Source organism: Odocoileus virginianus, chromosome 2 (genome assembly GCF_023699985.2).
Source record: "Odocoileus virginianus isolate 20LAN1187 ecotype Illinois chromosome 2, Ovbor_1.2, whole genome shotgun sequence".
NCBI classification, from domain to species: domain Eukaryota; kingdom Metazoa; phylum Chordata; class Mammalia; order Artiodactyla; family Cervidae; genus Odocoileus; species Odocoileus virginianus.
In genome coordinates, this window is record NC_069675.1 from 70,476,872 (window position 1) to 70,500,194 (window position 23,323).

The window sequence follows — 23,323 nt, forward strand, 5'->3', positions numbered from 1 at the left end:
GAATCTGTTTCTAGACTGGGGAGTAAGATAAGAAAGGATGGAGCCAAGGTCTGTGCCTAATCTTAGGTGCATGATTGGTATCTAAACAGAATAGTCTCTGCATATAATTGATGCATATCAGAGGGTGGGCAATTGATGATGCTGACCATTGAGGAAGATTAGTTGAGGGAGGAAGATTTCCTAAGAGGTAGAAGAGAAGGCTGAAGTTGAGCCAAGTGATTGAGTTCACCTCTCAACTGCAAATCTTTCTGTTTTCAACGGCGAGCCCGTTGAGTTGATGAGGGAACTCCTGTCTCCAGCCCCTAACCTTCTGTCATGATCTCCAGACCACGGAGAGATTGAGAAGTGCCCCTTGAGTATCAGATCAGGGTAACTTCTGTTCCTTGTTTCCCCAGGCTGAGAAGAAAGCCAAGGTGATTGCAGTAATGAATGCTGTTGAAGAAAACCAGGGGTCCACTGAGTCTCAGAAGGTGGAGGAAGCCAGTCCTCCCGCCGTGCAGCAGCCCACCGACCCTGCGTCCCCCACGGTGGCCACCACGCCTGAGCCTGTGGGGGCTGATGCTGGGGACAAGAACGCCACCAAAGCAGCTGACGATGAACCGGAGTACGAGGTGAGCCGCTGGCTTCTTCACCCACCTCGTCCGGCTCCTCCTGTCCTGCTCTCTCTACCTGACCCCACGTCTTTTGGTCTCTCCAGTCTTGCTCTGTCCATTCCGATGGAGCTCCCTCCCGGCTGTCGTGACCCTCAGACGTCCAGGGCTGGGGGTGCTGTGGGGGGAAGCAGGGTGGCAGGGCCTTGTGACCACCCTGTAATGACTTCTGCTCCTTGGGGCTCCAGGACGGCCGGGGCTTTGGCATTGGGGAGCTGGTGTGGGGGAAACTGCGGGGCTTCTCCTGGTGGCCAGGCCGCATTGTGTCTTGGTGGATGACGGGCCGGAGCCGAGCAGCGGAAGGCACTCGTTGGGTCATGTGGTTTGGAGACGGCAAGTTCTCAGTGGTGAGTCGGGGGTTCGTTGGTGGCCTGGTGGGTGGGGATGGGAAGGGGTCTTGGTCCCAGGGTCTCTGGTTTGGGCTGGGGGTGTGGTTGGAATGGGATCATAGGAGAGGGAGCTGTGTTCATCCCCACTCTGCGAATGTGTGGTTGGAAGAATCCTCAGAGGTAATGAGGTCGTACTTGGAGAGTTCGGCTGCCTTCCAGGAACCCTTTACCTGGAATGCCCTTCCACCTGTGTCAGGTCCTCGTCACATCTGGGGCTGGACTCTTCCTTTGCATTCTGTGATTACTTATTGGTGCATCCAGTCCTCCCGAGGGCAGAGGCGGGTCTTAATGCCCCCCCACCCCACCATGCCAAGCATGTGGTGGGTGCTCGATGAGCTTGGGAAGAGGTGCAAATGAGGCGGGTTGTGCCTCCAGGTGTGCGTGGAGAAGCTGATGCCGCTGAGCTCCTTCTGCAGTGCTTTCCACCAGGCCACCTACAACAAGCAGCCCATGTACCGCAAGGCCATCTACGAGGTTTTGCAGGTCAGTGCTCCTCCAAGGGGCTTAGGGGCGGGTGGGGTGTGGGGGCGGGCTCCATCTGGGGGCTGGAGCCCAGGGTTAGGCTTGGGCAGAGGGTCCACCTGTGAGGCCCTTTGGCCTCCTCTCCTCACTCGCCCCCTTTCTGCACCTTTTCCCGCCTCTTGGCTGAGCCCACCTTCGCTACTCTCCTGACAGCCTCCCCCACACGTGTTGCCCCCAGGTGGCCAGCAGCCGAGCAGGGAAGCTGTTTCCAATGTGCCATGACAGCGACGAGAGCGACACTGCCAAGGCTGTGGAGGTGCAGAACAAACAGATGATCGAGTGGGCCCTGGGAGGGTTCCAGCCCTCTGGCCCCAAGGGCCTGGAGCCCCCAGAAGGTACATGCAGGTGCACCAGCAACTCTATGCCTGGGCTGGGGGAGCCATGCTTGAAGGGGGGGCCTACAAGGTCTCTCTCCCATCACAGTGGCCCGTGGGAATGCTACCGTTCCCGTCTCCCTGGGGTCAGGGTAGGGACAGGGCTGCCCTGGGACTCTGAATGACCTATTCCCCATTGGCTTGCGGGCCCCAGAGAGTTGGGAGTAGGAACAAGTTAGGGACCAGGCTGCACCCCCTTGTTGTTGTAGGCAGATGTGCAGGGGAGGGAGCTGGGGTTCCTTGTCAGCGGTAACCGTGGTCTCCTCACCTGCTTCCCTGATCCAGAGGAGAAGAACCCCTACAAAGAAGTTTACACAGACATGTGGGTTGAACCCGAGGCAGCTGCCTATGCGCCGCCCCCACCAGCCAAAAAGCCCCGAAAGAGCACAACGGAGAAGCCTAAGGTCAAGGAGATTATTGATGAACGCACAAGAGGTAGTGGGCCTGGTTCTGGAGGGAGTGGCCTCTGGAGGGCGTGGTGGGGTGAGGCTGGCATTCAGAGGGGTGGGTGTGGCCCTCGAGGGCCCCTCTAATGGCACGTTCTCCTCCCCTCCCAGAGCGGCTGGTGTATGAGGTACGGCAGAAGTGCCGGAACATCGAGGGTGAGTCGTGAGGGGCTGCTGGGTGTTGACTCTGGGAAGTCAGTTATTTGTTGTCCATGGGCCGGGCATGCGGGTCCTTCGGGTGGACATGAGGCCCACAGGTGGTGGCCGGCACAGAGCAGTAAGGTGCCAGGGAACGGCTGCTGTTGTGGGCCAGGGGTACTTAGAGATGGCCCTGTCCCGTGCCTCCCACCGCCTCCAGCCTGCTTGACACACACCTGCCTTCCCAGTGCCACAGTCTTCCCTGTCAGTGGTAGGGGCTGGTCATTAGGGTTGTGGGTCAGAGAAAGGTGCCCTCTCTTGGACTTGCATGCAGGCTCAAGTTGCTTCAGTCATGTCCGACTCTTCGCAAACCCCTGGACTGTAGCCTGCCAGGCTCCTCTGTCCATGGGATTCTCCAGGCAAAAATACTGGAGTGGTTGCCGTGACCTCCTCCAGGGGATCTTCCTGACCCAGGGATTGAACCCGCATCTCCTGCATTGTAGGCGGATTCTTTACACCTAAGCCACCGGGGAAGTCTGGATTTGAGCTTGGCCCTTTTACCTTTTCTCCACCTTCTCTCCTCTGATGGTCATTAGTGCCTCCCAGGTCTTGTCTCCCTTTGCCAAGTGATGGTGTGTCCAGCTCGGGGACCTCAGGGCTGGGAAGGATGGGAGCAGGGGCCCAGGCCCTGAGGACTGGCTGCTCAGGGACATCTCCAGAGTGACCCGAGGTCCGGCCTGTTCTCGCAGGCAGGCTCTTGTCCTCATATCATGCTTTTCCTGGAAGGTGGCGTTGCTGCTCTGGGAGATGAGTAGCCTTCTGGGATGGGGCCGCATGGCCTCCCTGTTCCATGGGGCCCCTCCCAGATGCCTTCCTGCCGCCTTTTCTGGCTGACACTCCAGCACGCCACTAGACACAGCTCTTCTGGAGCCAGGCTTGGGCCCCAGGCGGGAGGGGGTCCTTCAGTGACACTCTGCCTCCGCTGTTCCAGACATCTGCATCTCTTGTGGGAGCCTCAACGTCACCTTGGAACACCCTCTCTTCATCGGAGGAATGTGCCAAAACTGCAAGGTAGGGCACACAGCAGAGACGAGGCCCTGGGCTGACCACACCTCTTGGCCTCTGGGCTGTAGCACGTGTGGTAGCTATAAGGGTGACTCAGGTTTGCTCTTGATGCAGAGTCCTGATAAAATGGACCCTGGGGGTTCAAGTGTCTGACCTGCTGTTGCTTTTCCTCTGAGAAAAGACCTTGCCTCCACTCTAAGGCCTGGTTCTTGTCTCCAGATGCGGGCTCACAATGTCACAGTCACTAGTGTGAAGTGGGGGCAGGACAGGTCGTTGAGTTAGGGTTAGGGTACCTCTCCCCACGGCGTCCCCTTCCCAGATGTGTGGTCCGGGCGGAACCCTGACTGGATGGGTGGCAGGGTTGTGTCTCTAGGGCTGTATTGAGGTTCCAAGGGGAGAGCCCAGAGGCTGGGTTTACCGCCTGTCTTTGCGCTGGCTGGCCTGGGTGCTGCTCTGCCCGTTGGTCTCTGAGCCTCCACACTGCTCCCTAGAACTGCTTCCTGGAATGCGCGTACCAGTACGATGATGACGGCTATCAGTCCTACTGCACCATCTGCTGCGGGGGGCGCGAGGTGCTCATGTGTGGGAACAACAATTGCTGCAGGTGAGGCCCTGCCCCGAAGGCGGTGCACTCCTCCTTGCCTGGCACCTGGACTTTCGCCGCCCATTCTGCCCAGCGCTGCAGCCACAGCCACGCTCCATCCTGTCCTGGGGGTGAGCGTTCCCTCCGCTCCCCTTGCTTCCTTCCAGGTGCTTTTGCGTGGAGTGTGTGGATCTCTTGGTGGGGCCAGGGGCTGCGCAGGCAGCCATCAAGGAAGACCCCTGGAACTGCTACATGTGTGGGCACAAGGGTACCTACGGGCTGCTGCGGCGGCGGGACGACTGGCCGTCTCGGCTCCAGATGTTCTTCGCCAACAACCATGACCAGGAATTCGTGAGTGCTGGGTGCTGGGTGGAGGGCAGCTCTTTTCAACCCCTACCTGCCAGAGCCAGAGGGCAGACTCTGCCAAAGCAAGAGCACTGGATTGAGGTCCTGAGCACCGTGTAGCCGTGCCTGCGCTGCCAGCCAGGGGTGTGGGGGTCCGGAGGGTCCAAGTGCTCATAATCGGCAGAGAGGCCTGCCCCAGGTGTGGGTCTGCGGTACATTCCTGGATGCTCACCTGGCCTGTTGTGCTGGCTGCTAGGACCCTCCGAAGGTTTACCCACCTGTCCCAGCTGAGAAGAGGAAGCCCATCCGGGTGCTGTCTCTATTCGATGGAATCGCTACAGGTGAGAGTGGTTGGCATCTTGGTCCTAGGACATGGGCGCTGAGCTTGGGGGACTCTGTGTATGTCACTCTGGCAAAACAGGGTGACAGTTAATATTACAGCTGTTAAAATGTTAGCCTAAGGAGGAAACTCTTGTGTTCAATGAGAAGTTGAAAATAAGTGGTAAGCCAGCATGTTCAGTGGGCATTCCCTTAAATGGGCAGGGAGGCAGGGCTAGGGGGCTCTTCAGCAGAGAATGGAGGTGTCGCTGGTCAGAGATTATTGAAGATTTTCACAAAACCTCAAAGGACAGACTTGGCGACCAAAGTAAAAACATAGGCAGTCCTGTTGTGCTTTGATTATAAGTCACAGTGAAAAACAAACTGTAAACAAAAGAGTCTAAAGAATATTTAAATTGCCCATAATCCTATAATTAGTGTTTTGGTATATGTCCTTTTACATTTTTAGATTTTAGATATTTTCTGGGCTTGTATGTTTATATAATCATATGTAGATATTAAAATGCATAGTGTTATAACTTGCCATTTCATTTATAGTGTTATGAGTAGTTTTTCACATCAACCAATATAGGACTATGTTATTTGTAAATGCTACATATGATTCCGTGGAGTGAAAGTACCATAATTTAATAAACCCCTATTGGATGGTTTAATTTTTTCCTGATTCTTCTGGGCAGTGCTGTAACAAGCATTCTCATACATGCGTTTTTATATACTTAACCCATTAACTGTGTAGTCAGTTTTTAATTTCATGTGGTTCTTAACCTGAGTCTTGACATCCACCCCTCTGCCCTGCCCCCAGGCTGAGGCTGTTCTATATTTAGGAAAGAACAGTCCTCAGAACTTGTCCCAGGATCAGAGGGAGATGGGAAGGCTGGGCCCAGAGACCTTGGCCAGAGGGTGGGACTGGTCCCCCGGCCGGATGTGTGTCTTCTGTACCCAGCTCAGTGCTGTCGTTGTGTGAACCTAAAGGAGTTCATGTACAGCTTTGGTTTCCCAGGCTAACTTAAGCTGCGTCACACCCCAAGAGGCTGCGCAGGCTCCTTGTAGGGAGGTCTGCTAGGAGCAGATCTGCTGGGAGCAGTGGAAGATCATACAGAGTCTCCTGAAGTTCTCAGGGTCTCTCGGAACGCTGGTCTGTTCCAGCCAGCGTTTGTGGAAGGGTCCTGGTCAGGAAGCGTGAATACTGGTTAGCTCAGGAGGAAGCACATTCAATGAGACCACCCACTCTGCCTTGAAGACCCAAGAGAAGGGCTGGATCAGGCATGCGTGGTCCTCTGAGGTGGAGAAGGGTGCCCAAGTGTTGGGGTTTCACAGAGGTGGGAAGGCCATCCTGGGGGCCATGGAATGGGGTGGGCATCAGTGAAACCTTTTTAGAGCAGGCGGTGTTTACATTGAGTATTGTTGGATGGCTGAATTGCAGCATGATGTTAAGGGCCAAGGAAGGACCCGTGTACAGAAATAGCAAAGGAAAGCCCACTCCAGAGTGAGCTGTTGTTCTCCCCTCGTTCCGGAAAGCCCTGGAATGTCCTTCTTGGAATGTTTTCTGAATAGATCCAATTAGGGATGAGACAGCCTCAACGGTAACAGCCTCAATGTCCTTGTTACTGATAATTCCAATCTGACCCGGAAGTCTCCGGGCAGCCTTCTGGGCAGGGTGGGGCTTGGGCCTGACTCTGACCCACGTGTCCGGCTGGCCACAGGGACCCCCTGCAAAGACCAGGGTGCCGGGCAGGTGACCCAGTGACTCTGCTTTTTGCTGGCTGGTACAGGGCTTCTGGTGCTGAAGGACTTGGGCATTCAGGTGGACCGCTACATCGCATCTGAGGTGTGTGAGGACTCCATCACGGTGGGCATGGTGCGGCACCAGGGGAAGATCATGTACGTCGGGGACGTCCGCAGCGTTACACAGAAGCATGTACGTCAGCGCCGCAGTCCGCCCCTTTCTCCACGTCACTCATCTCCTGGGCCCGCCCCCTCACGGCACTCAACTCCTGGGCCCGCCCCTTTATGGCACTCAGCCCCCTGGACCCGCCCCCTTCTACACCTCGCTCAGCTCCTGGGGCCCCCCCCCCCCCCCCCCGCTTTTCAAATCACTCAGCTCCTGGGCCGGCGCCCACTGCTTTCATCTTCCTCTCCTCGCTTGAACTCTCTCCCTCTTTTGTCTCAAGAGGCTGGGCAGGTTCCACTGGGAATTGGGAAGCCAGGCATTTTGGGCTTGGGCTTCTCCCTGGCTGGTTTCTGGACCCCCTTGAGTGAAGCGCTGTGGGGTACAGTTGGTTCCCGTCCTCCTGGTACTGCTAGCCACTGCAGCTTCTCCAGCCTGCATTTTGTGAGAGTAGTGGGGTCTGGTGGGGTCCTCTCTGAGTGGCCCTCTTGCCTTTCCAGGTAAACATGTAGACCTTGAATCCCAGCCCCTGAAGGGCATTGGAAGGGTTCAGAGGGCCCAGGACCCCTTTCATCTGGCGCAGCCCGGACTGCTGTCTCTGCACGGCTGTTTTCCTTGCTGGCCTCCTAGATCCCCAGTTTAGTCGCTTCACTTTACTATCTGGAAAACTGGGCCCAGAGAGCCTCAGTAACTTGCCCATGGCTGGAAGAAGTGTGTATGTGTGTGTAGAGAGCATACAAAGCATTCGGGTCTTTTCTCTCCCAAGCAAAGTACTTTTTTTTGCCAACTTCACAGATCATTTCTCTCTTCCTTTCCGCCTCTGTCCCCGGACATCAGGCCCATCACATTACCTTTATCCTCCCAGATCCAGGAGTGGGGCCCGTTCGATCTGGTGATTGGGGGCAGTCCCTGCAATGATCTCTCCATCGTCAACCCCGCCCGCAAGGGACTCTACGGTAGGTGGCTCGTCACCCCTCCGCCTCCTGAGCTGGCGCTTCCGCACATCGGTTTCCTCTTTGGATATTTCTGCCCTGGGACGGCTACTCCCAACGACCCCACCCTCCCCGTGCCCGAGCCACACCACTGTCTCCTGCAGACAGCCCCAGCTGATGGCTTTCTCTTCCGACCTCTCAGAGGGCACTGGCCGGCTCTTCTTTGAGTTCTACCGCCTCCTGCATGATGCGCGGCCCAAGGAGGGAGATGACCGCCCCTTCTTCTGGCTCTTTGAGAATGTGGTGGCCATGGGCGTTAGTGACAAGAGGGACATCTCGCGATTTCTCGAGGTATAGCCAGCACCCTTGGTTTGGCCAGCTCACTAATGGCTTCTACCTTGGACTGCTGCTTTATCCCTATCTCATCTGCATTGTGGAGCTGGGGACTGGGGACTTCTGCTTTGCAAGGGGCCCGTTGGTAAGCTCTGGGCTTCCCGAGTAGGCGAGGAGGAAGCCCACCCCTGATAGAACCCGTGGCCTCACTCTTAAGAGGTGGTATGTCAGTGTGGCCTCAGAGCATGGAGGACCTGACTCATAAGCAAGGTGGAGTGCCAGACTCCTTGGCTGGGAGGTCTGTGTGCTGTTTCCCTGGGGGAACCTTTTGAGATGCCAGAATCAGTTTTCCGAACCAGGATGGTTTGTGCTCATTCCCAGGCACCATGATGGGTGCTTTATGCCACCTGGGAAGAAAACATGGTTTATCTCAGTTTTTACTTCCAGTAATGTGGGTCCCAAATTGGCTGAGCCCAGTTTGGGCCTGTGCAGAAGTTTTCTGGGCCAGAGTCCTTCTCTGGCTGAGCAGTCTGTATGCCCAAGTCTTGGGGTCAGACCCGTCAAGCTGGTGTTGACTGCGTTGGAGCAAGCGTCTGTTTGGCTCATTATCTGGACATGCAGTAAAGACGTCCATACTTGTTGGAATGTTTTTTCCCAAAGCCTCTGGGTTAGCTGGAGCTGTGTGGTCCAACGAGGTGGACATCTGCCACATGCGGTGTTTAAACTGACGTTAAAACTCCCCAGTCGCACCAGCCTCCTCAATTACCCAACTTTCAGCACCTGGTGGCTAGTGGGGACATGGTACAGTGCAGATAGAACATCTCCATCTTGGCATTGTGGACCATGTGCGGGTCTAGAATGTTCCTGTGGGAGCATGTGGAATGTAGCTGAGTTTGATTCTGGCTTTTCCAGGGAGCTTCAGGCTGTCACAGCGTGGCCTCTTGAGAGAGAAGTGAGTGCCTTTGAGGCTCTAAACTAATAAGCTTCCTGGCACGCTATAATATTCATCTCTCTCTCTCTCCTGTTTTATAGTCCAACCCTGTGATGATTGATGCCAAAGAAGTGTCAGCTGCGCACAGGGCCCGCTACTTCTGGGGGAACCTTCCTGGTATGAACAGGTTGGTGAGAGCTCCGTGCCTGGGTGGCCACGGGTGGGTGTCTGCAGGCAGGACGATGGCGCGAGGGGTGACCAGCCTCCCCTGCAGACCAGCTTGCTGCTCTGCCAAGTTTTTTGTCTTTGCTTTTCCTTGAGGAAGAAGGGGAGTCAGGGTGTAGAAAATAACTTGGCTGAGAATCGAAAAACTAGTGGTCCCAGATAGGACCTTTAAAAAACACACTCTTGACACAGAAGACCGTGTATTGCGCTGCTGAGTTACAGGGTTGGTTCTCTTGTACTGGTGATGAGTACAGCTAGAGTCAGCTAGTCCTTAGTTTCCTGAGGTAAAGCCATGGAGGACGTGTTTGGGAATGGGAAAGAGTGGTGCTGCCGCTGGGCCACACCGGCTCCAGAGACAGCATCTTTTTTTTTTATATATATTTTCTTTTTTTTTTTCATTTATTTTTATTAGTTGGAGGCTAATTACTCTACAGTATTGTAGTGGTTTTTGTCATACATTGACATGAATCAGCCATGGATTTACATGCATTCCCCATCCCGATCCCCCCTCCCACCTCCCTCTCTACCCAATCCCTCTGGGTCTTCCCAGTGCACCAGGCTCGAGCCCTTGTCTCATGCATCCAACCTGGGCTGGTGATCTGTTTCACCCTGGGTAATATACATGTTCGATGCTGTTCTCTCGAAACATCTCACCCTCGCCTTCTCCCACAGAGTCCAAAAGTCTGTTCTGTACATCTGTGTCTCTTTTTCTGTTTTGCATATAGGGTTATCATTACCATCTTTCTAAATTCCATATATATGTGTTAGTATACTGTAATGGTCTTTATCTTTCTGGCTTACTTCACTCTGTATAATGGGCTCCAGTTTCATCCATCTCATTAGAACTGGTTCAAATGAATTGTTTTTAATGGCTGAGTAATATTCTGTGGTGTATATGTACCACAGCTTCCTTATCCATTCTTCTGCTAATGGGCATCTAGGTTGCTTCCGTGTCCTGGCTATTATAAACAGTGCTACGATGAACATTGGGGTGCACGTGCAGAGACAGCATCTTGAAACAGCAGGCACCACACAGCTTAGAGCATCCTGCTCCACTTACTGTTCATGCACATTGTTGGCATCGAGTCCTTTTTTGGGAAGATGCCCTTTGTGTAGGTTGCACAGAGATGTTAATGTCCAGGAACGAAGAAAATTTCATTTCTTCAGTGTAATAGTCATATTATAAAAAGGCCTATGAGAAGAAACCACCAGGTTTCTCCCCCAGTGGCTCAGAAGGTAAAGCATCTGCCTACAATGTGGGAGATCCAGGTTCAATCTCTGGGTGGGAAAGGTCCTCTGGAGAAGGAAATGGCAACCCACTCCAGTACTCTTGTCTGGAAAATCCATGAACAGAGGATCCTGGCAGGCTGCAGTCCATTGGGTTGCAAAGAGTTGGACACGACTGAGCGACTTCACTCACTTTATGAGGATAAAAGAATTCTGGTTGAGAGTCAGCGGTTCAAAAGCAGAGGGAGACTCCCCCAATTGCAATAATATATTACAAAGAGAAGTATTTTCCAGAATGTTTTAAGTTTGTTTTAAAATTATTTTAATTGGGGGATAGTCACACTGTTGTGATGATTTTTGCCATGTATCAGCATGAATCGGCCATAGGCTGTGTGTCCCCTCCCTCCTGAATGGCCTACACCCCCAAATGTGGATTTTAAATCTCCATGGTTTCCTTGTAAATTAGATGAACCATTTAACCTGACCTCGGTCATCTACTATGCCTCTCTGCCAATAGCAGGAGGTTTTAGGAACTTCCCAGTCTCAGACCTGTTTGGCAAGGCTGTCTTCCTCGAGGGCTTGTGGCTCGGAAAGAGGTGGGTCAGTGGGTAGCTGACCTAAAAACTGTCTTGGTGTCCCCCCAACCTTCCCAGGATGTTTGTGCATATTGGATAAAGTGGATGGGCTTATGTAGTCTAGAGCCACTAAGTCATTATCTCCTGACAGACCTTGGGCCTGTGGGGTTTTCTTACCTGCTTCTTCCAAGCCTAAAATTTTAGAACTCTGAGCTTCCAGGAGGAGTGGAGGTACTGCAGGGTACAAAGTACAAGCACAAGGGGACAAAGTACACTGTGTGTGTGTGTGTGCGTGTGTGCACATAAACAGAGAGGAGTTTGGAGGTGCAACTTGACCATGGGTCCTGGGTGGTGGACCACTATGTGAAACCTTTAGTAAGTAATCCTAAATGTCAGAAAAGGCTATCACCTAAAGTGATACTTAGTGATCTCGTCTGCCGTCTGAAAAGTGACACGTTGAGTGTCACAGAGCTTTAGTCTTCTGGGGACTGTGCAGAATTTAAGTTCTTGTTAACTGTACATGTAAGATGTACAGTTTGATGAGTGTCATCCACCGTACATACCTGTAACCATCACCATAGTCGAAATACAGAACATTCTGTCATGCCAAAGCTTGCTTTGTGATGAGTACTTTTCAGGTGCAGTCTATTTTTAGGGAACAGGTTTAAAAATAATTGGGTGTTTCCCCTTCTTGGCAGGCAGGCGTTATCTGTTTATTTGTAGTTTGGGACTACTTTTGAGTTTACCTTAAAGGATTTGATGCTTCATGGCCCTATGTCCGTGAGTGGCCACAGTGTCTGTGCCTGTGTTTGGGGGAGCTTGATGGGGGTTCTTTACTTCTCCATGTGAATCAGATGGCTGCTGGGTCAGTGCTGAGAGTACATCCCTGCCATTCTCCTGATTTCGGTCATTACCCTCTCTCTCCTGCCTCCTAGGCCATTGGCATCCACTGTGAATGATAAGCTGGAGCTGCAGGAGTGTCTGGAGCACGGCCGAATAGCCAAGGTTAGCCTCAGCATCAAAGCCCTCTGCTAGGGATAAGGAGAAGGGCAGGATGCGCTGGAGCAGCACCAGGGCTGTGTGCTGCCTGCGGAGGATGTAACTCGGGGTTGCAGTTGGCCAGACGGGGAGGGTCTGGGGGAAAGCCTGAAGGGCAGGGGAAGAGGTCAGAATCCTTGCTGAGTGTTGCCCTGCTGGTCCTGTGGGAGGCAGACGCTAAGAAGTCTTGGCCAAGATCCCTGGGCTTTTGAATTACCAGGCCAGGATCATCATTGCACAAGCCTTCAGAGCAGATTCTCCTATGATGTGGCAGTTCCATTTCTCTCTGGAGAAATCTCCTGGGACTGCTGGCACCCCAGGGGTGTCTTTGCACCCCTGGGTAATTCGGCATCCTTTTGCCTGTAAATCATTACTCCTGGGAAGAAAAACATTTCTTAGAAGACTTGGGAAGGACAGTGGCTCAAGCTGTTGTCTCTCTAGTCTTGGCCAGCAGGATTGGAGTGAGGATGGCCGGGTACCCTCTGTGTAGGAGGAAGAGCAGGGCAACCCTGGCCCCTGGATGAAGCAGGCCTTGTAGGCCTCGGACATGGCAGTCACTGTCAGCTGCGGATGAGTGCTCATCTTCCGTTTCCTCTCCCATCTTCTAGTTCAGCAAAGTGAGGACCATTACTACTAGGTCGAACTCCATAAAGCAGGGCAAAGACCAGCATTTCCCCGTCTTCATGAATGAGAAAGAGGACATCTTATGGTGCACTGAAATGGAAAGGTACCCACTCTTTGTGCTGGTGGGGGGTGGGATCCCAGCCTCTGTGCCAGGCTCAGATCCCTTGCAGACATCCCGTGAGCAGTGGGTTTGTCTTCCCAGGCATTTCCCAACATGGCTGATGCCTCTGCGTTGTGAGGCTGGGGCTAAGTAGGGGGCATCTAGGAATCTGTCCCTAGTGCCTTGGCTCCCAGTGGTCCTGCTCAACTCCAAAGAGACACTGCAGCTGCAGAGCCGGTCCCGCCACCCGGAGGCCAAGAGGGACCCGGCTTCCCTGCTTCACGCTGCTCATGTTAGGTTCTTTGTAGACCAAGACAGCACGGGAGCAGATGGGCCTTATAGCTTCAGTGCCCTCGTTTGTGCCGACTGGACTCGAGTCCTTTTTCTTGGGGTAACTGCAATTTAGCCAAACCAAGAGACAATTAACACACAACCAGAGCAAGCAGGAACTCCTGGCGTCAGGCATGAGTTGGGAGCCCTTGCAGAGTTCTCCCTCCTCTGCGGGGGAGGGGGGGATATAGGGATGTGTATTTATTACAGACTTGAGATGCCCACTGTGGGTCTCAGTCTCAGGTGAAGCGTGTCCTAGATGGGTTTTTCACAAACACTGACTTTGTTTCTGGGCGTCCTGTGTGGGTCAGTGGTAAAGAATCCACCTGCCAATGCAGGAAACGCGGGTGACGCAGGTTTGATCCCTGAGTTGGGATGATCCCCTGAAGGAGGAAATGGCCACCCACTCTGGTATTCTTGCCTGCGAAATCCCATAGACAGAGGAGTCTGGTGAGCTGTCCAGTCCATGGGGTTTGCAGAGTCAGACGCGACTGAGCACACACACAGCGTTGTTTCCGCTGTATGGTAAATCTCGGCAGTCATCATCTTAACTTGCCTTCAGACCCACATAAAGTAGCCAGGCGCCTGAGACTTGATTTAGTTATCACAGACAGGATCGCCCCAGCCTGGCGCTGACCCCTGCCCCTCTCTGCCTTTTCTCCCCAGGGTGTTTGGCTTCCCTGTCCACTATACCGACGTCTCCAACATGAGCCGCTTGGCGAGGCAGAGACTGCTGGGCCGGTCGTGGAGCGTGCCGGTCATCCGCCACCTCTTCGCTCCGCTGAAGGAATATTTTGCTTGTGTGTAAGGGACGTGAGGGCAAACCAAGTTAGTGACACAAGGTTTAACAAACAAACAAAAAACACAAAACACAACAGAACACCAACAACGTGAGGATGGAGAGAAGTATCAGCACCCAGAAGAGAAAAAGGAATTTAAAACAAAACAAACAAACCCCACAGAGGCGGAAATTCCGGAGGGCTTTGCCTTGCAAAAAGGGTTGGACATCATCTCCTGATTTTTCGATGTTAATCTTCAGTCCTATTTAAAAACAAAACCAAGCTCCCTCCCCAACCCCACTACCCCCTTTTTTTCTGGTCAAACCTTTTGTTTTCTACTCTTTTCAGAGGGGTTTTCTGTTTGTTTGGGTTTTTGTTTCTTGCTGTGACTGAAACAAGAGGGTTTATTGCAGCAAAAAAAAAAAAAAAAAAAGAATCAGTAACAAAAAATAGTAACCATACCTTGCAGAGGAAAGATGGGAGAGAAGGAAAAAAAGGAAATTCTATAGAAATCTATATATTGGATTTTTTTTTCTTTTTTTTTTTTTTTTTTACTATATATCTTTTTTTTTGTTGTTGTCTCTAGCCTGATCAGATAGGAGCACAAGCAGGGGACAGAAAACAGACACTCAGGTGGCAGAGTCCCCTCCCAGCCACTGAGCTGTCTTGCCAGCACCATTCCTGGTCATGCAGATCACAACCCAACTAGCAGCAGAGAGACGAGAACACCACACAAGACCCTTTTATACAGTATTCAGGTGCCTACCACACAGGAAACCTTGAAGAAAATCAGTTTCTAGAAGCCGCTGTTACCTCTTGTTTACAGTTTATATATATATGATAGAAATGAGATATATATATAAAAGGTACTGTTAACTACTGTACAACCCGACTTCATAATGGTGCTTTACAACAGCGAGATGAGTAAAAACATCAGCTTCCACGTTGCCTTATGTGCAAAGGGTTTTAACCAAGGATGGAGAAAGGGAGACAGCTTGGAGGTGAACCGTTTCCGTGGTGGGGTTTTTTGATTTCCCCTTGGTGTTTAACAAGGTGTGAAGGAGAATTTGGGAACAGCGTTCTCCCGCTTCTCCCTGCCAAAAAAAGGGGGGTGAGATTCGGTGGTTGGGACCGTGGAAAGCTGAAAGTGGGATCCATCCAGGCTCACGCAATAACCTTTTGATTTTTTTCAAAAAGGAGACTCCCTCGGCAAGATGGCAGGATGAGGGGTCTTCATTCCCAATTTCTCACATTAGCCGATTCGAGGGCTCCTTGCGGTGGGATCAGAAAAAAAAATCCAGAGTGCGGGCAAGTGACAGTTCAGACCCCACCTGGAGCAAATAAAAAAACATACAAAACGTACTGGTGCTCTCCTGTCTAAGTCGCTTTTTGTGTGTTCTTTTATGAGGCCCCCACCATCCACCCTCTGTGCACAAGGCGGCTTCCGGCCCCTGGAATGTGATGTTTTTGGTCATCTCCAAAGGCTGCAGTTTTATACTGGGAGGCTGATGACACCTTTTCTTATAATTATTCTTATGGTTCTGGTTATAATTATGTTTGTTTTCAGATTTTCTTTTAAGAAAACAAAAACCCAACCCCCCCCTCCCTTTAGGTTTCAAACCAAGGTGCGGGGAGCAGGGTGCTTCTAAGTTAGTGGTGGCCCTGGTGCCCTGGCTCCCCACCCCTCGGGCCAGGTGGGCCACCAGGCGCGGCGGGCAACAGCTGAGCGGCCAGGGGGGGTCCCCGAGGCCGGCCTTCCGGGCGCATCCCTCTTCTCTTCTGCTTCCCTCCTCTCGAGTCACGTGTGTCAGGGCTGGAGGGAGGACCAGGCCCCTCTCTCCTCGCGTGTGTGATCGGAGTGGTGTGTATTTTTTTTCTAGTACTTGGTCTGATGAAAGCTGTGCTCTTACCTCGAGTCGGCAGCACCTGGAGCCCCAAGTGCACGGCACTTGGTTCCGCTTCCCACCGAGGCAGGCGGCCTGGCGTTGGCGGTAGGCAGGGCTGGTGTGGGTGGCTCCAGGGTGAGGGCCCAACGGGCAGACGCCTGCCTGAATAGATGGGGTGTAGATATGTGGCATATAGAGATATATATTTTATAATGGGAGGGGGGAATGGCACCTCCTGGGACTGGCAGGGCTGGGAGGTGTGCTGTCAAGCACATGGTCCCATGTTCGCATCCCTAGAAAGATAGGGCCTATGGTGATAGGCGCTATATAAATACATAGATAGGGTCATGTATAAGAAATATTATGTCGTGGGGAGTGGGGGAAGGAGGCTCAGAAGGCTGAGTCTCGGGCCCCACTGCAGACAAGCCCCACACCAATCAATCAGTCCCACACACACACACAGGAACATGTTTCTATACCGATGCATAACAAATGCACGTGCACACACACACACACACACACACACACACACACACAGCCAGGGAGCTCCCAGTGCTCTTCTCCCCAGGATTCAGGACTTTGCGGAGTCGGCCCTGCAGCTCTTTACCTCTGTTGCCCTGTTTGCAGGTAGACTGTCAATCCCAGAAGTTGCTAGGTGCTGAAGACAGGAAAAGGAGGAGGTTTTCTTTTAGCAGGTGCTCTCCTCTAGCAGGTAGCGTTCTATCTCTTTTGCCCCTGGTGATGTCAAAAGATTCTTCTGTTAGCAACCTGTGACACTGACCTGCAACCCTAGGCACCAGTCAAGTCAGCCCTCAGCTCCCCCTACCTATTCTCCCCCCGTCCAAAATGAAACTGACGTCCAGGGCTGTCTTGGCCAGGGGGCTTCCATTGGAAAGAAATGGGACAGCGAACCTCATCTTTGGAACAAAGCAAATTAGTAATTGGTTAAAAAAAAAAAAAATTAACCAAGCTTTGAATCCCTTGCTCATTGCTCAGGAGTAAGCTCACAGCTGGTGGCCATGGTCTCCCACTCCTTTTAGGGGGTGCTTAGTCCCACACCTCAAGCTACTCATATCCTTGTCAGATTGGTTTTTAAGATCATACCCGGTTGCTTCCTGCCAGCTCCGTGCCGTGATGGCAGGTGGTGACGGTGGGCTCCCACGGGGCTGGAGCAGCTGGCAGGGGGGTTCCCTCTGCCCCTCCCTCGTTGGAGTCTGTACCCAACTGTGGTGCTCACCCCGCCCCCCTCCTCCTCCAGCCAGGCTCCATCTTCCTGCCCGGAGCCCACCAGCACCACTCCGGAGGGCGGGGGAGGAGGGCTGCGCAGACAGTCCAAGGTGCTCCCTCCCCTGGCGGCGGCCGACGCTAAGGTCTTCCCAGCCTGTGTCAGGACTGTCTCTTCCTCTGCAGACCTTCTGGCTCTCCTAGGCCGTGTGTCTGCTGCTGTGTGCAGGGGTTTGTTTTTCCCAGTGGCCCAGGTTCCATCCAGGGAGTGAGCGTGGGGAAGAAACTTAGTAGCCAGGGATGTGGCAAGCCCTGAGGGGTCAGCGTGGGCCGGCCAGCTTGCTTGTTGTGGCTGATCTTTGTTCCTCCTGGTCTGGCAACCTGCCTTGGCCAAAGGCCCCCTTGCAGGGATGAGCATTAACAATCGCCAGCTTTTCTTCCAGCCACACCCAGGGGCTTGGTCCCACAGTAGAACTTGGCAGGTCCCAAGGGGACCTTGGGAATGTGCCAACTTGGCCAGGCTGGGGTGCTCTTCACAATCTCCTTCCAACCCCCAGGGTGCCTCTGGGGATACCTTCTAAAGGAGAGCTGTGCTTGGATAGGCCGAGTCAAAGTCGTGCGTGGATTAAGGTGGGGGATCATTGGTAGAGGCAGTGCAGTGGGAGAAACCAGGAATGCCTTTGGAAAATTCTGGAGCATGTTCTCGGTGGAGTTTTGTTTCTCTTGAGCAGGCTTATTTACAAATTCCTGGAAATGGGGGTTTCCAGGGACTTAGGGTGGTACCCCCTACTTACTGCAGGTGCCAAGTGGAGTGTGGTGCCAAAGAGATCCGTGGCTCTGGGCTGGGGGAGCTGGCCGGGGTCACAGAGCTGGGGGTTGTCTGCCCACAGAGGAAGCTGGTACTCGGCCAGCAGCTGCTGTGCTCTGGGGGCCTCGAGCTGGTTGGTGCTGACCCCCTTCCCTGGGGACCAGCTGAAGAGCATAGGCTGGGGAGCTGGGGATGAAGGCTGGTGGGGTCTTGCAGACAGCCACCTGGGTGTGCCACTGTCTGTTTTTCTTTATAGACCCCAGAACCTTCCTGCTGTTGAACATTCTAGAAAGCAGACTTCCCCAAAAGAGTACAGGGGGCTGCTTTGCTTTTGAGACGGGCCTGGGAGAGGTTGGCTGGCGAAGGTGCCTGTGTGGGTTTTTGATGAGTTTGTAGGACGCAGATTGGGACAGGCCGACCCAGCAGGAAGGAAGGCTGGTGGACATTGAACTAGTCTCCCCCTACTTCCTGAGCAACTGGCAATTCTGGGGAAACCTCAATGGGAATAGCCCACCATCTCCAGCACAGGATGGTGTACAACAGGAGCAAGGGAAGGATTCTTTCAGCAGAGCCATCCAGGGAGTGGTCTTAGTCTTCATCTCACTGATGACATAAGTTATATATAAAGTGGGTCTTGGAGGCGGATTTGAATTCCTGTTGTCCTGCCTGGTGCAGAGATGCTGTGGCAATGGTGTCTTTAAGAGGTGTCATTTTCAGGGAACTTGCAGGGTTAGGGCCATGGGACCTGCCTGGCACCGCGATCTGATCTGACAAGAGCTGCTTGTTACTTGTGGTCAGCAGAGCCCAGATGCTGGTGAGAACTGGGTTTCTAGCCAGGCCCTGTTTTGATCCTGGGAGATGAGGAATCTGAATTTGTCATCAGGCAGGGTCTAGTTTGGACGCTTCCAGCCCTTGTGGTCAAGAGAGGACACTGGAGTTGTCCCGCTCTCTTTTCCTCCACCTCTGGAGGGGTGGTGTGGACCTGCTGGAGCAAGGATTAACCACAAGTGTTTGGAGGATCTAAGAGGAAAGAGGATAGATTTATATCAACGATGGACTCCACTGTTCTAGCAGAAGCTCTTGGATCTTTACGTTTTGGTAAAGGAAGGCCGGGGTCTCTAGGATGTGAGGTCAGACTCTCTTGCACTGTGTGTTCCTGAGACCCGGCTGAGCAGGCCTGTGGTTGGCTTCCTGTTTACCGCTGGCCCTCAACAGTGGAGTCCAGGGGAGAGGGACAGACAGGCAGGTCAGAAGCAGTGAGGACAAGGATGAAAGGTCCTTGGCTGGTCATGACTGGCTAAATTGCCCTGACGGAAGCCCCCAGACTCCTGTAACTCCCCTAACTGGAAAACTTCCCCGAGGGGCATGGGAGGGCGGCTTCCTCATGGCCTCCAGCCCTGGGCCCGAGAACATGAGCAGGGATCCGAAAGCATCACCTGAGTCCCATTTCACTTCACAGACTGATTTGGTAGCACAGCCCTAGAATCCAACCAACCACAAAAATACCGAAATTCCTTAGAATACGCAGAGGGAGGAGGTGACTCAACAAGGTGCTAAAACATTTTATTAAAAATATATATTGTTAAATTAAGTCTGCTGTCTGGACAATGACTGTTTGTTTTGTTTTCTTGTAGTGGAGTTTAAAAGAGACTATTATTTTACTCTGATATATTATTATTAAAAAGGCATTTTAACTTTGTACTTGAAAACTAAATGAACGATTTCATGTGTTTTAGCTGAGGCATTGAAGTAGCGGGTGCTTACTTATTTGTGGGAAATCATGTATTCATACTGAAGAATAAACTCCGTAGCTGATTTGGTAATAACTTTTACTGTTACAGACGATTTCGCTTTGACCCCGGCGGGAGAGCACTTTGACTGCACATTCCACGCAGCTAAATGCAGGACTTACTCCCCGACCCTTCCCTTCCCGGCCCTCTTTCCTTTTTCTTCAGTTCCTCTTCTGACTCTTTGTTGTTGTTGTTGTTTTTTTTTTCTTCCTGGTTCCAGCATCCTTTCACCACTGTATTTTTTTTTTTTTTTTTTTTTAGGGTTGCTTCTCTATTTATTGACAATAATAATGTACATTTCACAGTCTGGTTCTGGGACATTGGGGAGGGGGTGTGAGAAGGCCCTGCGTGGGTCCCCACCGCCATGCCCCCATGTCCTGTTGTATCTCTGTGTAAGTGATGCTCGTGACATAGCTGTTATGAAATAATTATAAAGAGGTCAGTGCGTACAGCAGATGTAGAAAGTCTGTCAATTCCGCCTTCATCACATTTTTTTTTGTGCCCAGAAGAATATAATAAAGCTCCTTTCTAATGTACTTGTGCTGGAGAACACTTGAATAAATGGACTGTTTTTGTGCAAAAAGAAAAACGGAAAAAGCACCGTAATAATGTCCTTTTGTCTTGCGTCTCCTTCCCCCTGACATGACTGTTCTCAGCCTTCCCCAGAGAGGTTTAAGTGCCCCAATTGGGAGGTCCTAGCATTGGGTGTAGACAAGGCAGTTCCCCCCTTTAAAACATCACCTGCATGAACATTCAATAAGGATTGTAAACCAGATGAAAAAAAGGGTGGTTTGATTGACTGGAAGGTCAAAGATCAGTTAGCGAGGCATAGTTGCTGGAAAAGCAAATTCTGTCCAAGGCTGAGCGGGGAAGATGATCATCAGAGGGATCACAGGGCTTTGGTCATGGGCACTGTTCCCCTCTCTCTGGGTTTTTTTTTCCCCCAAAACACAGGGGCATCCAGAAGAGAGCACCGGTGTGGTGGACAGTCTGGACTGGGCAATGGACCCTGCAAGACACAGGCATTTGGCCTGAAAAAGGGAGAATTGAGGGATGAGTGCGGACAGTGACAGGGTAAGCCCAGGGGGTGGGGTGATTCTGGGTCATTCCATGTGGCAGGTGGAAGAGGGGCCTGCAGGCAGAGGTGAACCTGTTTCAGCTCAGCATAGGGAGATCCTGTTTCACTCCTGGCCAGCAGTACAGGGCTTCCCTGAGAATAGCGAAACCCTGGTTGATTAAGAGGTGATGAACAGCCACTGGGGCTCATGCTGGGCTTCCCTGAGACCCCAAGCCTGGGTTCTGGCTGACCTGCCCCTCCTTGGCCCTAACTTGCTCGTAGACTGCCTTGTGGTTGGAAGAGCCGGTCCACACACGACATCCCTTTTGTCCTCATGATTCTTTGCCTGATGGTCACTAGTTCCCTGTCCTCCCATCTAAGAGACTGATCTGAACACACAGAAGAATCCGACTTTTCCCATCACATCTCCCTAAGACCCCCATTTCATGCTGCACTTCCATCCTAAGCACCAAGCAGATCCAGCCAACGGTTTCTTCTCCTAAGGGAGGGTTATTCAAGGTTTCTTTCCTACATTAGATTTTGGGGGAGGTTTAGGACGGCACCACTTTGCTGGCAGCTTTGAAAGAAATTATAAGGGGAAATTTTTAGAAAAAGAAAATAACAGGCCCCCCCCTCCCATGGGCACTTTTTATTTTCTTTACAAAACTGTAAATGTGTATTTAACTTCTACTTTTTTCTCATATTTTTCAGTATTGATGTAGAATTCTTTTTTAAAAATGGCTGCATGACATTTTCTTGTTGGATGTTTGTTTATATATATATATATGCATTTTATTTTAGCTATAAATAGAGCTGCAATAAATATCTTTATATGTTGGCTTTCCCCCCCTATATTTTGTATTTTTTTCTTTTAAGATACATTCCCAGGAATGAAACTTACTGGGGCAAAGTATGAACATGGTGGTCGCATCCTGACACATTTGCCTGATTTCCGCCCAATCCTCAGCTCTGAGACTCTGAGTTCAGAAAGAAACAAATGTAGTCTTTTGTCAGACAAACTTCGAAATGTGTTCATCTCAGTGAGAAAGACTCAAGACTCTGTGTGAGAGAGAAGCTGGAGATCTGCAGCTACAAGCCAGAGATGGAAGCAATACTATTTGGTCACTAAATTTTGAAAGTGAGCTCATTTGGAGTGTGGGCCTGGAGGAAGCCTGGCAGAGGGTGGAATTCACACTGAGAGTCTAGCTCCAAAGCTAAGGAGAAATGGGAGGGTGTTTTTGGTGCCTTCCTGCTCTGAAAGCCAAGGCTGAGCACCCCAGTGTCATCTGAGCTGGGGGGTGGGAGGTCTGGCCAGAGCTTATGGGAGGGAGATTCTGGGGCCATTTCATTACTAGAAACCATCCTGTGAAGTTCCTGGATTTAAATAAGATGTTATTTGATGATACAGGGATTGGGAGAGATAGGAAAAGGTCAGGACTGGGCAGGAATCAAGGTAAATGGGGATTGACTGCTCAGGGGAGGGCAGGCTGCCCTGGGTGGGGAGGAGGTGCCATATACCACCAGGTCCAGGCTTGTTGGTTGAAAAGATCCTTCCCTGGGCGCAACAAGGTTAATTTGGGTCTGGAGTGGAATTAGAAGAGGGAGGAGAGAAGAGGCTGGCTGGGGGCTGGCTGGTTGGGGAAGCCAAAGTCATACATAGCAGGGCCAGAGGGGCAGGCGTGGGCAGTGGGTGTCACTCCTGGGGGTGCCGGTTTTGGGGGTGAGGCTTCAGTGGGGGGGGGGGAAGAAAGTGTATGTTAGAGGTGGGGGCACAAGGAAGTCACATCCAAGGAGGATGAGGCTCCCTTTGGACAGTCCCCTGGTATCACCCCAAAGCTCCCTTTCTCTTTAGTTCCAACACACTTTAAAATGGGCTTTCCTGGTAGCTCAGATGTTAAAGAATGTGCCTGCAGGGAGACCCTGGTTCCATCCCTGGGTCAGGAAGATCCTCTGGAGAAGGGAATGGCAACCCACTCTAGTATTCTTGCCCAGAGAATTCCATGGAGAAATCATGGGGTCGCAAAGAGTCAGACATGACTGAGCGACTTTCATTTTTCACACTTTAAAAGGCCATGGCCCACTCACCTCAGTGGTACCTTTGCCTCCCCTCACCTGGGATCCGAGGAGGGGCTGCGGCTGGGCTGGAAGGCTGGAGGCTTGGGGACGACAGCCTCTGAAGGGTGGACAACTCAAACAGCAATTTCCAGAGGTGGGTTCAAATGTCAAAGAGCAGCCCTGCCAAGCTCTCCCTGTTCAACCCCGAAGTCCCAGGTGCGCTGAACTGTAGCAGAAGAAAGACCATCATTTAGAACATGCTTGTCTGGATCCTGTGTGGCCTCGGGCAGGTCAGCCACCCTTCTTGGGCCTGGGTCTTCTCGCTGGAAACTTGGGTTTTGATGTGTGGTCAAGCATGTGGCCTCTGGTGGCACCCTTGTGAAAAGGGAGGAGACTCGGAGCCTTTGGCCCTGAGGCCCTGATGGGTCACAAACCCTGCAGCCCCCTCCCCCCTGCTTCACTGGAGGAAGGAAAAATGCCAGCATAGAGAAATATACCCCACCTCTCCCAAGGTGTCCATCCCTTGTCTGGCCCTGACTTGGCTTGGGTAACAGCGACTTGAGCTTACTTCATCACCGAGGTCCTGCCTGGCCCAGTGTGAGGACTTCCCGTTACCTCCCTGTCCTTCCTCCCCCAACCCACACCTCTCGCCTGTCTCAAGAGGGGGCTG

General features: G+C 52.2%; 1 protein-coding gene across 7 annotated transcripts in view; it reads left to right on the top strand.

Moving 5' to 3' along the window:
• DNMT3A (DNA methyltransferase 3 alpha) overlaps nt 1–20,138 on the top strand; it is a 105,166-nt gene extending 85,028 nt beyond the window's left edge. For 5 of the 7 annotated variants that reach the window (XM_070450805.1, XM_070450802.1, XM_070450813.1 and 2 more), the window contains 19 exons: nt 396–611; nt 839–997; nt 1,415–1,522; nt 1,740–1,896; nt 2,221–2,370; nt 2,493–2,537; nt 3,511–3,590; nt 4,076–4,188; nt 4,335–4,518; nt 4,769–4,853; nt 6,624–6,769; nt 7,605–7,695; nt 7,874–8,022; nt 9,037–9,122; nt 11,898–11,967; nt 12,609–12,727; nt 13,721–13,858; nt 15,714–15,824; nt 19,593–20,138. In XM_070450805.1, coding sequence (XP_070306906.1) covers nt 396–611; nt 839–997; nt 1,415–1,522; nt 1,740–1,896; nt 2,221–2,370; nt 2,493–2,537; nt 3,511–3,590; nt 4,076–4,188; nt 4,335–4,518; nt 4,769–4,853; nt 6,624–6,769; nt 7,605–7,695; nt 7,874–8,022; nt 9,037–9,122; nt 11,898–11,967; nt 12,609–12,727; nt 13,721–13,858; nt 15,714–15,824; nt 19,593–19,629 — 2,244 coding nt within the window. In that variant the 3' untranslated portion in view covers nt 19,630–20,138. Of the gene's footprint in view, nt 1–395; nt 612–838; nt 998–1,414; nt 1,523–1,739; nt 1,897–2,220; nt 2,371–2,492; nt 2,538–3,510; nt 3,591–4,075; nt 4,189–4,334; nt 4,519–4,768; nt 4,854–6,623; nt 6,770–7,604; nt 7,696–7,873; nt 8,023–9,036; nt 9,123–11,897; nt 11,968–12,608; nt 12,728–13,720; nt 13,859–15,713 lie in introns of all 7 variants that reach the window. The other 2 variants (XR_011482108.1, XM_070450815.1) reach the window with 2 other exon arrangements.
• Nucleotides 20,139–23,323: the final 3,185 nt, after the last annotated feature.